Source organism: Amphibalanus amphitrite, unplaced genomic scaffold (assembly GCF_019059575.1).
Source record: "Amphibalanus amphitrite isolate SeventyFive unplaced genomic scaffold, NRLGWU_Aamphi_draft 000076F_arrow, whole genome shotgun sequence".
NCBI lineage: Eukaryota > Metazoa > Arthropoda > Thecostraca > Balanomorpha > Balanidae > Amphibalanus > Amphibalanus amphitrite.
Window position 1 is genome coordinate 413,011 of NW_024881572.1, and position 15,606 is coordinate 428,616.

The window sequence follows — 15,606 nt, forward strand, 5'->3', positions numbered from 1 at the left end:
CACCATCTTCCCGAGCCTGAGCGACGTGCGACGAGACGACGCGGTGGCGGCCCTGGCGAGGGTCGCCAGGTACCTCCAGAGCCGTTAGGCTACAGCTCACCAGAGCCTGGAGGGACAACACAACAACACAATAACCTGGCCAGGGTGATGGGTTCAGCGGGTGTGGTGGCTCCCTCAGCTGACCCGGTTTGAGTGGGTGGGTCCCTGGGCCACCCGGCGGTCAGTGCGGCGGTCCGACCTGGCGCCGTCGGCCGTATTGACCCGGCCGTGTCAGTCGTGGACGACATCGATCGCCACTGAGGGCACCGCCGGTCGGGTCAGCCGCCCCGGCACCGGCACCGGACGGAAGGACTGGACGGAAAGGACAGGGTTACTCCCCCACCCAGTTCCCAGCACCCATCCCCACCGCCCCTCGACCCTCCACCAAGGATTGGGATCGGGCAGTCAGCGGACCGGCGCACCAAACGAGAGTGACCTGATCGGGCGTACAGTGGATCACAACACACCGCAAGAGAGCTCAATGGCCCACAAAGGACCGACCCAGTGCAGAATGGACACAACGCACCGCACCCACAAAACATGATACATTGCAAGAGGTGGCACATAGGTGGCGCGAAACCGTGTTCGTTTAACAAACTATATACAAGCAGTTTATTTGAGCGTAAAATCAGTGTTCCGGTAAAACAAACACTGCAAAAGACAGAACGCTAGCTACCTAATTACAAAAACAAACAAGTACGGCGACTCATGACAACTACCTCTCTGCATTCCCCAGCCCATCCCACGCCACTCCCCTCTCCCCTCCCCTCCCCTCCCGCCCCGTTCAACTCGCCTGCGGCGGCGGTGGAGGCGGCCGGCGGCTGATCGGCCACGCGAGACGGCACCAGCAGCACCTGGCCAGGGAACACGAGCCGCGCGTTCAGACGGTTCGCCTTCACCAGCTCGGTGGGCAGACAGTCGAACCGCGCCGCGATACTGGTCAGAGTGTCCCGCTCCTGCACCTGAGGAGGCAGAGCAGGGGTCGGTCAGTGGCCGAAGGGGTCAGGTAGTGACACGGGTTAGGCCAAACCCAAACAACGCGGGTCAACACGGAACAGTGGCGAATGGAGTGGTAAGACGGCTATGTTCGTGATTGGAGACAGAAGAACGGACAGAAAACGGAAAAAACGAACAAAACTTCGACTGCCGGAGAAGCAGATACGGTTTACAGGAGCAGTTAGCACGACTTTGATATGATAATCGAGACAGTACGGGTAAGGACAAAACAACGACTCAAAAATGACAGCCATCTGTCACATGTGCACCGACAAACTCGCGACAAACCAAATGGCATTAATTAGAAGACAGAAACCATCCATCGTAACTGAAACAAAACTGTTGTGTTTTTGCCACCCGCCAGATGTCCGCTGGACCGGTCAGAGCCCTATTCGTATGAACCGGCGGCAGGCATGATCGGCAGCCCAGACGCCCTCGGCCTGATCGGTCGGCTGCAGCCACACAGCAGTCATCGGCCCATCAGTCCGCTGCAGTCGGTCGCTGTTCAATATTGAATCGACCGCCTGCAAACGGAAAGCCATTGGCCGGCCGGCGGGGCGTCGGCCAGCCCTGCCCAGCGGTCGGCGGTCGGCAGGACGGCAGGACGGACTCCCCGGCGGCTGCCTGACTGGGCACCGGGGACTGACGCACCGGGCAGAGGGAGGGACCGGAGAGAGGAGCCGGAGGGAGAGGAACGGAGAGACATTGACATAAGTAGATACAAATACAGGAGCAAATAGACGGAGGCAGGCAAAGGGAGAGACTCCAGAGACTCAGAAAGAGAGGGAGAAAAGGAGAAAAGGCAAAAGGCAAGATAAAGATAGACATGAGAAAGATAGAAGAATACACCATAGAAAAAGGGAGACAAAATAATAAGCTGTACATACGTAAATAAAAGAGAGAGTGTAGAGAATGAGAGAGAGAGAGAGAGAGAGAGAGAGAGAGAGAGAGGGAGAAGGGGAAGGAGGGAGTCAGATGCGGGGAGCCGTCCAGACCGCCGGGTCTGCTGTTCTGCGAGATCGATTCAGCCGACAGACACGAAAGAACACTCTGGTACGGAAGCGGACGGACGGACCGACGGACGGACGAGATGGGCAGCTGCTCTTCTGGACCAGAATGAACGGAACCACTGACCAAAATAAACGGCTGCTAACCAGCACTGCTGATCAAAACAAACAGAGCTACTCACCTGAGCTGCTGACCAAAACAAACAGAACCGCTGATTAGAACAAACAGAACTGCTGAGCGAAACAAACAAAACTGCTGAGCCGAATAAACAGAACAACTGACCAGGACAAACAGAATGACCCGAGCAAACAACTGCTGACCTTAACAAACATCAGGGTATTTTTGCCAACAGAAGTGGACAGGAACGCTTTTCAGATGACTGGATTGTTGGCAACACGACCCCTGTGGGTCAGACTGCTGGGGAGAGAGTGGAGGACCTCCGCCGGTCAGGCCGGGTTGCGGCGCGGCGGGTCGGCCGTCCGCCCTGCGGCGCCTCAGATCAATGCCGGCCCACTGAACAGAGCAGAACACCGCACGCTGCCGTCGCAGGTCCCACACACGGCCATCAGTCAGCACGGTCACCTCATGCGTCCAGCGGCGCAGGCCGGTCGGCCCGCCCCCGGGACCGAGGACCGACGGACCGGACTGCTGCGCAGTTGGCCAGGGGGAGGGAGACGGACCCGATCGGCGCCTCTCTCCGAGATCGGCTCCACGTGGACGCAATCAGCGGGGACACGCGACCGGAGGTACGGGGACCCGCAGTTGCTACTGTACACGAACCCCAAGTCTAACCGCCTGTCCTGTCCAGAAACAACCGATAACATTGTTATCGACTGCTGGTCCCTGTACAAGAGCAGCTGAAGTTTCCTATGCGTGCCCTCTGACAGCTTATCGTTGTTCCCTGTGAGGGTGCTGGGGCAATTTACTCAGAGTCGCTGTACAGTAGCAACTGCGGGTTCCCGTACTGCCGCCGCCGCAGGTCCGTACATGGAGTCTGCAGTTAGTGCATAGCCGATCAGGGCGTGGGGGAAGCGCCGCCGAGTATAACCCCGCGGCAGAAATAGAGCGTGACATCACTGTATCAGCTTTGAACATGTTCACGTTAGCCACCTGCCTTCAAAGCTTCCAGCAAAAGCACATCAAAGTGCAAATACGTCTACTCAATATGCGCAGCTTCAAAACACAAATCTAGATCAGCTTAAACTACTAGTGCGAAAGAGCCTGAGCAATGCTCTGCTCCCAAAGCGACCACAAGGCACCCTACCAGTGACAACATTCGCCGTGACATCCACTGCCACCGATGACAGTTCAAAGATGCCGGCGGCGGCTGAATGTCACCCGTCCGAGCGGCGCGTCCGATGGCTTCTCGGCTCAGCCGCTCCTGGCGGCCGACGCTGACACGAGCAACGCCGCGCGTCCGCCGATAAATCCGCCACCGACGTCACTCCAGCCATCGGCCGGTCATCGGTGTGCTCAAAGCTATAGCCGACATGGATTGGGAGTTTCAGCCATTGCGTCCGCTGACGAGGCAATGCACGCGCGTTTCTACGGTTCCATCACCGACCACTGCAGGAATAATACATGGCCGCGTAGGTTCTGCAGACGCCTCGCGACCAAATTGTTCGGCTCTGTTTATGAGCGCGTGAGTACTATTTGTGCGTGGGTGGATCGACGCAGCAAAACCGCACCGGTTTTTTCCAGACCTGTGGAAACTGCGCCGGTCCCGGCCGACTCTGGCTGCCCGGGACACAATGCCGCCCCCCCCCCCCCCGCCGGAAGGGGACGGGGGAGGCTGACCGGCCGGCATCCATGCCACGCCCGTGCCGAGGACGTCGGCCAGACGGGCACCACTCGCCCTGATGGGATGAGCGCAGATCAACACAATGTCATGAGTGGTGCTTCTCGGGGCTCCGGCGGCGCGTGCGGCGACTGCCGAGCCGGGCTGACCGGTCGGCCGCTCCGGACCGATCGGCCGATCAGCCGGAGTACCGACTGCTGAGGTAGCGGCGTCCTCCCAGACAGCGGTCACGACATTGAGCGACAGCACGGTCACATGGGCCTCGATAGGGCATGGACGGAAGAAAAGAAAGGGAGCTTCCCCATTAAACTGTGTGCCATTGAGGTTTGACCAAGACCTTGATATTGGATTGAAGGAGCTGCAATCATTACTAAGCAAAGCAAACAGGCAAGATCGTATGAATCAGCGTTGAGGGAATGTATATGTTACAGTTAGTATGCGAAATCCGTTAGTTTGCAACGCAACTAGTTTCGTTGCAAACTACCTGACCGGCCAGGTAGTTTGCAACGAAACTAGTTCCGTTGCAAACTAACTGACCGTCCAGTTAGTTTGCAAACTAACTAGTTAGGATGCAAACTACCTAGTTACTTTGCAACGGAACTAGGTGTGTTGCAACGGAACTAGTTGTAATGCGAAATCGACGAGGCAGTGGCTCTATTTGTCGTTTTTATTAAACTTTTGTGTAAATTTTAACAACGGTTGTTAAAACAAAGCTGTGTTTTTCTAACGGGTGACACTAGACATACGAATAGGACGGGTGGTAACATTTATGGATGAAAATTGAAACAGTGAATTAACCAGATTCTACTACATAATGTAACGATCACTGGTGGATCCAGAGGAGGGGCAGTTCCGGGGGCCATTTTGCAATTTTGATTTTTTTGCGACACACACTTACACCAGTCACCACCGCCGCCGCACAGAACAGAACTGAAATGTATTGTCCCATATTGTCCCGTGATCCGGGGTAAGCGTGCGATCAAGAATCTGTCTCACCGGCCGACTCCTACTGCGACTTGCCTAGCCAGGTGACCTAGCGGTGCCGGGTCATTCGGTAACAGCCAATGATCAAAGGGCATGTTGCGTCACAGACTGATCGGTTGTGGAGGTAGGAGCTCGTCAGCGACTCGGTTCTGGAATATTCCGAAATCGGCAGCATAACCTTTACTTTCCGCTTATGTCTACGCATTTATGGTGATCACTGGCGGTTCCAGAAAGATGGTGTTAACCCTCGCCCCGCTGGGCGTGGGCCAGTTTGGCCCCCCTGTGGTTTTTCCTAAATAGGCAAGAAAACGGCGGCGCCAAATTTTCAATACCTTTCCGGGCCTCAATTTGACACCTTCACACCAAATTTCAAGTCTTAGGTCACCTTAGGTCAGGAGTTATTTAGGTCAAACTGAGGTCATGTTCGAGCAAAAATGAGCAAAAAACATGAAATCTTGAAACGCTCACAAAAGCTAGAGTTACAAAGTAATTTCAAAGTTCTTTATATGGTCATGTAGACAAAAGACAGCGCTACAAAACTACCATCTCGGATGTTCAAATTTTTGGCTTTTGACCCCCAAAAAATTTAAAAAAATGATTTTTTAAAAAGCTTAAAAAATCCCATTTTTTTCGAATTTCGAAAACCGGAATACATGTGATAGTCCCTGCGCTCTTTCTATACACATACCAAATTTTAGATCGGTACCTCCTTTTTTGGCCAAGTTATAGCGAAAAAACTGTTCAAAATTGATGACGTCATATTTTTAAACTCAATTGTTAGCAATTCTAGACCATGTAGCGCAAAACAAAAAAACCACCATTGAACTCCCCGTGACGAGTTGCATCGAATCGATACCCATTTTATGCAAAAATATCAACTTTGAAATTTGACCTAATTTGACCTGACCTTGACCTGACCTTCACCGGAACATAATCTAAAGTGACCCCAAAGGCTGCCTGACCCACATAATCGTATTTGGCATATACAATGGACCATAAAACATGCATCACATGATATTTTCATATTGTGACCCTCAGTGACCTGACCTGGTATCAGTGACCTCAGATAGCAAAATATGTGTTTGACGAACATTTCCCCATCGATGATTTTCAATTAAATGCATTTTACTCGATTTTACAGAGCATTTCTTGAAACGCCTGCAAACGGTGAAAAATCGACATTTGACCTGACCTGTAACGTCATCGGTTTGACCTAGGTCAACGACATTGGGTCATAAGGTAGTTCCCTGATGGGGCTATCCAACACCGTTTGCCGCTTGTCGCTATGTTGCGTGGTTATCGAGATCTTAGGGGGGGGGGGCAAATTGCCCCCCCCCCCCCACCAGCAGGGCGCGCTGGTCGGCAGACCCAAGCGGTGCGCGGGTTAAACGTTGCGGGAGACATAATCCCAAAATGTTTCTCCAAATTCCAAAAAACTTTCGGATTTTGATTCCAATCCTTACACACGGCTGTGCAGTCTAAAACAAGTATTTGAATGTAAAAGTTATTCAGTTTTCGTTTCATTCTCATAATAAGTAAATATTTGTCACTTTCGGGCGCTGCGTGGATGGCGAAGCGCCTTTGCCCCCCCCCCCTCTGGATCCGCCATTGATCGTAAAGTTATGTAGTCGAATCCGGTTAATTCACTGTTTATATCCTAAATGTGACCACCCGTCTTATGCCTAGTGTCACCCGTTAAAAAAAACAGCTTTGTTTTAACAACCGTTGTTAAAATTTACATAAAAGTTGAATATTAACGACAAATAGCGCCACTGCCTCTTCGATTTCGCATTACAACTAGTTCCGTTGCAACACACCTAGTTCCGTTGCAAAGTAACTAGGTAGTTTGCATCCTAACTAGTTAGTTTGCAAACTAACTGGACGGTCAGTTAGTTTGCAACGGAACTAGTTTCGTTGCAAACTACCTGGCCGGTCAGGTAGTTTGCAACGAAACTAGTTGCGTTGCAAACTAACGGATTTCGCATACTAACTGTAACATATAGATGACAGAGCGAGGCATGGAGACGGAAAGAGAGAAAGAGGCCTGTCTCTCTGCTTAGAACAGCGGGCGGCTCCGAACGACATTATGTCGTCGCTGGCGCCGGTCCGGCACCAGATCGCCGCGCGGCCGGCCGGCTCCCGTCGTCTATGATGCACGGCAAATAGGGGCCGGGCGCCGCGCGACGCCACACGGAGCGCCCGCATGATGGATAGTGGCGTCCCCGACAAACGACGAGCAGCGGCCGTCGACCGACGATCGGGCCATCGCGACCGACGAGCGGCGCCCAGCGCCGGCGGACACAGCAGCCGGGATCGAGTGCTCGGCGCCGGAACGGCACCGCACAGTCGGACGATTTCGTGCCCAGCTGCGCGCAGAAATCGCAGAGGAAAGTAAAAATCGTCCGCTGACACCCCGACGCGGGAAGCGCCGCGGCAGCGAGGCGTTCAGACGTCTGGCGAGTTTTGCTGCCGCTGACAGGCCAATCGATGTTCAGCGTCCTACGATACCGCCGACTGAGCCGCTGAGCCGTCCGGGCCATTGAGTCGCTGAGCTCCTGAGGCACTGAGCCACTGAGCTGCTGAGCCATCTGAGCCGCTGAGCCATTGAGCCGCTGACCCATTGAGCTGCTGAGTTACTCAGCTCCTGAGGCGCTGAGCCACTGAGCTGCTGAGCCACTGAGCCACCGGGCCGCTCAGCATCCAGCCGGCCGCGGCTGCGTCTCTGAGATCGGTACCGCCTCTGGGGCCGGCCAATTCGCCAATAACAGCTCCTCGGCGGGCGCGCTCTCAGCTGATCGACAAACCTGCCCGACGGCGGACAGAGCGGGGAGAGAGGCGGACAGAGGGACGGAGAGGCGGACAGAGGGACGGAGAGGCGGACAGAGGGACGGAGAGGCGAGACAGAGTGACGGCGTAGAGGCAGGACAGAGAGGCAGGCTGACGGAGCACTCAACAGGACAGTAGAAAACAGACCAGGACGGGACAGGACGGCAGGATGAGGCAGGAGGACAGTGGGTAAGCAGCAAAGGGCTTCGACGGAAAATGAGCAAACAGGCAGGAAATAGGAATGTAGGTACGATAGGAATGAAATAAGGGGCGTTATGGGTACAGAACTGCAGAATGACAGCACGTCGAAAGGTAAAATGGCAGGACACAGAAGTGGAGGAACCCAGAGCAGCAGTGCAGTGGTGATACGGACGGCCGGACGGAAGTCGGGCGGGTCCCTCGGAGAGCCGCGGTCTGTCACGGTGACGGTCGGTGAAGTGTGAACACACAACCCGCCACTGGCCGCAGGAAATCGATGGGCCGGTGTGCAGGGCACCGAACGGCCCATAACTCCCCAAGAAATACAATGACATGGAGTGTCAGTCGCCGAGGCAGACTGGCCGAGAAACGGACGGAGTTTAGGGGAACAGCAGGGACTTAGGTTCGGGTCTTATACATAGACGCGAACCACAGGATATTGACAGGGGCTTCCCATTCTAAGCGCTGCAAGGTTTGGACCCAAGCATTTCTGGTTTTGTCTCTTCAGAGAAAGATGTCCTGCCATCCCGCCACAACTCACACCGATAAATGCCAACTCAGTTTTCCCATCCTTCGAAGCATCTATGGTACACATTTTTTCTTGAGCTGTAATTTGCACATGTGAATATTCTTGCCTTTATGACATACCGTGAACCACCGGACCCCCCCCCCCCCCCTCCCGTATGTCTAGTATACCGCCCGACCGGCCCTGCATTCCAGCGACAAATACCGCCGACCATGTGACCGTGCACGTGCCTGCCGGCGCAATCCGATCCCCCGGCCGACAGCCGAGCGGCCGGCACTCTGACCAGTGCTCTGACCAATGGTCAGCGCCGACCGACCCATGCGGCGCACATGACCGGCGACCGAACACGACACAACTGCGCCGCGGCGGCCATTGTGGCGCAGTGAGCGCAGGATGTTTACACATGGCAGGCGGTATGGGAAACACTGCAGAGTGGCCAGGGGGTGATGACAAAATGAACGCATAAAAAGCAAACGCGAGCAGTAAGCACTCATATTGAAGGCATGTATAAGCGATTTCGATGTTTTTTTTTCAGATACCACACAGATACCACCACACAGCGTGCATTTCTGAGGGAATGAGAGCATCCTTAGATAAGACACAGCGATCGATGTGATCGGACTGGCAGGACGAAGACGACAGACTCCAAAGACAAACAGAGACCTCTGATTCTATCTGATGGCCCAGGCACGTGTGGCCGTTCGGCACTTACTGCGTATTTGACCAGCGTGGGGGGCTTGTCCAGCTTCTCTGGCTGGCTCGCCGTCGACGACCCTGCAACGAAAAACAGCCGGTGTAAAAATGGGACTAAACACGGGACAAATCAATAAAGGTGAGTTATAGCCATGCACGAGCAGTCATTAATTTGAGCATTTTTATAAATGGCGACCGAAGAACATGATAACGACAGAAGCAAGATGTAATCGACAATGAGTCAGACAGAAAATATCCGGTAGTCTACCGATAATACAATGCCACAATCGACCACAGTCCAATGCCAGCTTCCCGTAGCCCTGAACTAGTACCGCATCCCATCGGGTGTTCAAAAACAACTCCACCGAGCCGCGGTGTAAAAGAGTCACTCCTGGGCCGCCCTAAAGCGGCGGTCCCATGGCAGACACCGCTCGGCCGTAGACGTTCTACTGAGAGCGCCAGTGACGGCCTCGGCCGGCGCGGCGGTCGAGGCAGAACCGACAGATATCATTCCCATTCCCTACCGCTGAACAGTGAGCGATCCTCACAGCCAGCCGCGGACCGAGCTTCAGCTGGCGGACATCAGCTGACACTAGGGCGTCAATAAGCCGGTGCTGGGGCGGACTCCAACCGTAACCGGGCGGACACCAACGGACATCAGCTGACAGCTGATGACACGGAATCGCACCGACGACACACGACATGGGACCTGCCGCTTAATGACCGTGACGCTGAGCTCAGCTGAGGCCCGGCACGGCCAGAGCCCTCACTGACACCTGACTTTGGACAGCGGTCACGTGTCTTACGAGTAGTCCTTACCTGACGTGATTTCGGCTGGGCCAAGCAATGGTGATTGGATCGTCTCTTAGCCAGCACCCGGTACTGGAATGGCCCTCCATCTACGTCGGTAAAGACTCCCCAGGATTGGGATTATAATTATGTTCATATTGTTGAGATATGAAGTTAAATGTCGATAGTACCGACCAAGTCAGCCGTAGCGGGCCTGAGCAGAAGTCGCCCTGAGTCGGAGTCGGGTCGGTCAGCTGGGCTGTGCCGGCGGCGCCGCGCGGTCCGACACGAAAAGCCTCGTCCCTGGCCTTGGATGTGAACCGGTGACCGCGGCCCATATACCTGCACGCAACCAGCACCGACCGGCCTCGGCCGGTGCTGGGAGCGGGGAGACCCACCTCCACGGTCCAACGGTCGGTAATGAACGGCCCATTACGGGCCATCGCTGTGGCGGGGCACGGACCCGATCGGCCGGCCGGCTATCGGAGGGCTCAGCGCGCCGCCAGGTCAGAATGGCCGACAGCCGGCAGGAACGGCAGGCCATGGACGCCGAATTAGAAGTCCAGAAACAGCGAAAGGCGTTATAGCCGAGTCGGTAGATGGGGTGCTTTGAAAAGGGGGAGGGACTCAAATTGATGAAGGGTGTGAGCCCAGGTGGGACTCGGCGGGTTGGACACGGTGAGCCTGACTCGGTGACCCGGTGAGTCGGTGAGTCGGTGAATCTGACTCGGGTGCTGGGGGAGGGGGCGGCCCGGGGGTCGGAGTCAGTGAGTGGGACTCGCGAGTCGCGGAGTCACGTACCGTCGGCGGTGGCCGCGGGCCGCATGGCGGCGCGCTGGACCGCGGCGATCCGTTCCGTCCAGTCCGGTCCGGTCTGCCGCAGCTCTCACACACACACACAGGGCGCGCGCGGCAGCGGCCGGCTGCGGCGGCCCGCCGCCAGGGGCGCCGTCATCGATCGACAGCGGCCGCTCTGCCGGCGCCCGGCCCCCGATCGATGGCCGAGAGCCACCGGCCGCGGCCGCCACCGCCGGTCCTCTCGCGGGCAGGATAGGACAGGGAAGGGCAGGGCAGAGCAGGCGGACAGATTCCCTGTCCCCCACGACAGACCATAGGGACACAGCCACCCGCTGTGTCCGGCCGCGGCCGGTCTTCTCCCGGCCCGGACACGACAGAACAGAACACAGAGTAAGACAGGATAGGACAGGCGAACAGATTCCCTGTCCTCTCAGGCGGAACACGGGGATACAGACACCAGCCCCGACCCGACCCGGACAAGACAGGACGGGACAGGAAAGGCGAACATATTCCTTGTCCTCCCAGGTAGAAGACCTGGGTGACAGGCTAGTGACAATAGCTCAATTCGTCGAGCAGATTGCTGGCTCATTCGCTTTTCGATTATCGTAACCAGCTGAGAGGCCGCTGACAGAAGACAATCTTAGTTTCGTGCGATGTTTAAAGGTAGTGTGCCAGCTTTCCTGGACCGTATGGAGTTAATGGCCCAGATAAGGAGAACCGGATTTTTAGAACTTATCCATACCTTCAAAACTCATGGAAACGTCTTAAATTCTTCAAATTTTGAGTACCCCAGTGCGAAATTCGCCCCGACGGGTTGTCGGTCGTACCCCAACCACATTTCACACCACTATGAACAATAAATGCACACACTGAAATCGCTATTACCGATATGCTCATCCAATCAAGTTTCGATAAACCCGTTCATCATCAGCTCCTGCGGTTTCGAACACGCCTGTTAGGTGGTGCGGTAGACCGCGCCCAAAGCCAGGGCCCCGGTAACGTGAGGTAGCCGAGTCAGGGCAGCGTGCGCTGACCCAAGCCGGAGCCGCGCGTCCTCCCGGTGTCATGTGATAGCCCGGGGCTGCCCGCGGGGATGCGGTAGACTGCGCCCAAAGCTGCGGCCCCGGCTTGGGTCAGCGCACGCTGCCCCGACTCGGCTACCTCACGTTACCGGGGCCCTGGCTTTGGGCGCGGCTTCTGCTCATACTTTGTGGTGCGGTGGTGGTGCGTCGGTCTGCGCGCTCTGACTTCGGCCAAGAAAAATGCGTCAGCTGATCATTGTCATTTCTGCCACTTGCGTGTGGTGAAATGGGGTCATAACTTATGAGACGGCTTTTTCATATCAATTATTTTACATAAAATCATATTTCAAACCATAAATAATGTTCGACAGCCAAATAAAAGAAACAATACCAATACAGGCTTACAGTTTTAGGCTCGACATTGTGTTGTCTACGATTAGACAGCTGATAACTCATTCCCGTACGTCGTATGGTCGTAACACTATAATGACCTTTGCTTATTGTCACATGTGCGCCGCATTCGCGATTGTTGCCGACGCCTGTTTGCAGGTGAGCGCACTACAGTTGTTATACATATCTAAAAACCGATAAACTTTTAGGCGAAAAAGGCACTATTCCAGGCCCATTTTTTATTTTTTTGCGATATTAGGTAAAAACAGAAGCTTCTTATCCTAGGAAAAATAAAATGGGAAATCTTTCAAAGGTGGCACACTACCTTTAATAGGATTCGATGTCGGCGATCCTACACGACAGGAGACTATTCAAATCAGTCGAGTGTTCTCATTGCCCAGAGGCAGCACCAGTCCGAACAGCAGCGTTCTGTGAGCTGTGGCTGCACTGGCTGCAGCCCCGGTGGCGGAGAGCCGCAGCGTTCAGCCCGGAGCGGCCGCGGCGGTCAGCCCGGAGCGGCCGCGGCGGTCAGCCCGGAGCGGCCGCGGCGGTCAGCCATCGCCTCTCGGTGCTCCCGTTTGACGAGGCCTCCGCAAACAGATCCGAGCCACATCTGAGGCGAGCGGCTCCCCGGGGCACCGTCCGACCACTCAGGGCCAGAGCGGTCTCTCAGCGAGATGACGGTACCTCCCAGAGCCGCCGCTGCTTAAACTCCTCAAATCGACAGCCGATACAACTTCCAGAAACAGTGCCGGCGCAACAATATACCATTCAGACCAGCTGCTGAACATTGAAGCACCACTGTTATAAACTTCAGAACCATTCCAGCATCAGAAGACGTCTGTTTCCCGCTCGGCTCATAGACCAGCTTAGCTACTTAGGCATAGTCCCACAATCACATCGCTGTCAGCCCTAAGGGCCAGACCAAACCAGGGTTAGTCTGTGTGCGCAGTTGAGGACATGCTGTCCGTTTTTCTCAGCGCCACCACGCGGCGAAACTGGCAACCAGCCACACGTGGAGGGGCGCGATGGGAGTGCGGAAGCATCAGTCAGCGACGCGCCTTTCCCGCCGCACTCAGCCTTCCGATGAGAATAGATGGCCGCCGTCCGGCTGGTATGGAAACAGACGGCCCCCGCACATTGGCAGGCGGGGTGGGCTTGGATAAAGTACGGCTGTAAGGGCACTGGGGTCCGAAACAGTCATAACTAATGATGTCAATAACGGAAAATCGGAATACCGATACCAAACCAAATACCAACCAAAACCGTGGAGAAATACCGAAACCAAACCAACTTGGGAACATGAGGAAAATACCAACTTTTTACCTATTGCTTAGCCTCTTAACCCGCGCGGGGCTGGGGTCTCCAGCCGAACGCGCGGGGCTGGGGGGGGGGGGGGTAAATTTTACCCCCCCTGTTATCTCCCGAACTAATGATCCGATTTGGAAAATTCAAACGCCAATCGAAAGCTCTCATCACGAACTACTAAAAACATGTACTTAATTTAAAGTTTGAGGTCAAGGTCAAGGTCAGGTCAAGGGTACAAATTGCAAGTTTCTACAGTATCGGCCTTGCACCGTAGTTGCCGAAGAATGGAGTCATGGACTGAGACTGATCGCCCAAAACGTGTTCTTAGGCTACCAAGACAATATTAGTTGCATACAATATCATTCAGAGGTCAAGGTCAAGGTCAGGTCAGGTCAGGTCAGGTCACCAAAAAACAAAATATAGAAAAGGGCATGTGCGACACATGTTTTATGGGTCATTTTACTCATAGAATTCAATAGGCACACTCAATAAGTGATATGGACCACCTCTGGATGAATTTCAGGTCGAGGTCAGGTCAAGGTCAGGTCAAGTGAGGTCAAATTTTGAAGTTGGTTGTTAAGGCCTAAAAAGGTGTCTATCTGATGCAGTTTTTCACGGCGAATCGAATGGTGCTATTTTTGTTTCCGTACGAGGTCTAGAACTTCCAAAAAAGTCATTTTTCAAAGATTTTGTGTGTCGTGACGTCATAAAATTTTGAATAACTCCCACATTTTTGAACCGATTCTTCTAAAATTTGGTATGTAGGTGCACATAGACCACTTCTCTGACATATATTCCGGTTTTTTTCGATAGACTCAAAATTTTGGATTTTATAATGATTTTCCCAAAAAAGTCAGTTTTTTGAAAAAATTTAGGCCAAAATCCAAACTTTTCAAAAAACCGAGATAACCATTTGATAGACAAAGTAAAATTACGCATAACCTTTTTTGTTACGTCTTGATTCCTTTAAAAATGAAGATGTTAGCGGCGTTTGAACTTTTGCCGTTTTTGAGGCGAAAATGGCGAACATGACGTCACTAAAACGTCAATTTCTCAAAAATTTTCCGACGGATTTCGCTCAAATTTTCAGGGAACGTGTCAAATTGATGTAAGAAAAGGTACTGAAAGTTTGGCGGCGCTGCGCGCCGCCGTTTTTGAGATATCGCAAAAATTCGCGAGGGGGGGTAAAATTTACCCTCCCCCCAGCCCCGCGCGGGTTAAACATCAGCGAGGGTTCATGATACCAACAAAATACCAAACACGTTAGGATTGAAATACCAAATACGGAGTTGGTATCGGTTTGGTATCGGTATACCAAAAAGCTGGTATCCGATTGACATCTCTAGTCATAACAAAGAAATTGATTTTAGCCTCGTGCCGATGGGGAGTAATTCTATCATGGTCGAGGTCGTAATCAGGCTGGCCGACCCGCGCCTCAGGACGGGCTAGATCGCGCCCGCGGCGGCTGCCAATATCTGCAGCTGGCGGTCACCTCTGAACAGACGGTGAAAGCAGAGCTTACATTATTCTTCACAGATGTCGCTAGTGAAGTCGCCTGAAAACACACTGTACCGCAATGCTTTCCCTAGCGAGCCAGCTACGCTGAACTTGCGCCCGCGATGGCGAGAAGTGATTTTGTTTTCTGAACAAGAGACCAGTTAGGTACGTTAATCAAAGATGCCTACAGCAGCTTGTAAGGGAGCCTTGCGTCCAAAATACGTGACTCTCGTCTATTCCACTTCTGAACTACCTGTTTGTTTTTTTTGTTTGTTTTGTTGGGTTAGGCCCTTTCGGTCGACAAGACCATTGCAGAGCCGGAAGGATGATAGGAATTAGGGGGAGACATTGGTCTGGGCAGGCACCCTAGTGAGTCGCCGGGGCTGAGCCCGTCCAGAGGACAGGCCACCCAGCCCCAAGGCACTCACTGCACCCGGCTACGAGGTGCGCTCCCTCGGGAGCAGCGGTGCCGCTCCAAGGGAGCAGCCCGCATGAGATAAAGTTGCCTGTCCAGCCCGGAAGGGGGTTGCGGCGTGGAGGAGAAGGATTTCAGTATCCTGAGGATGGAAGCACGGAACGGTGAGTGAACTACCTAAGAAAAGCGCTACCTGTCCCGTCGCCTGTAGGTATGCATTTCTAGTCAAAGGCAGGCATCACAGAAAGGCGCACGGCCGGACGCTCATGAAACACGCCTGCACTGGAGCGTGGCAGACTGATAGCATCAGCAAATCAGG

General features: G+C 54.1%; 1 protein-coding gene across 8 annotated transcripts in view; it reads right to left on the minus strand.

Moving 5' to 3' along the window:
- The window catches only part of LOC122379373 (oxidation resistance protein 1-like), a 69,453-nt gene that overhangs the window by 35,652 nt on the left and 18,195 nt on the right, over positions 1–15,606 (minus strand). For all 8 annotated transcript variants that reach the window (XM_043361523.1, XM_043361530.1, XM_043361529.1 and 5 more), the window contains exons 3-4: positions 9,088–9,149; positions 833–1,001 (exon numbers count right to left, since the gene is read on the minus strand). In XM_043361523.1, coding sequence (XP_043217458.1) covers positions 833–1,001; positions 9,088–9,149 — 231 coding nt within the window. The remainder of the gene's footprint in view (positions 1–832; positions 1,002–9,087; positions 9,150–15,606) is intronic.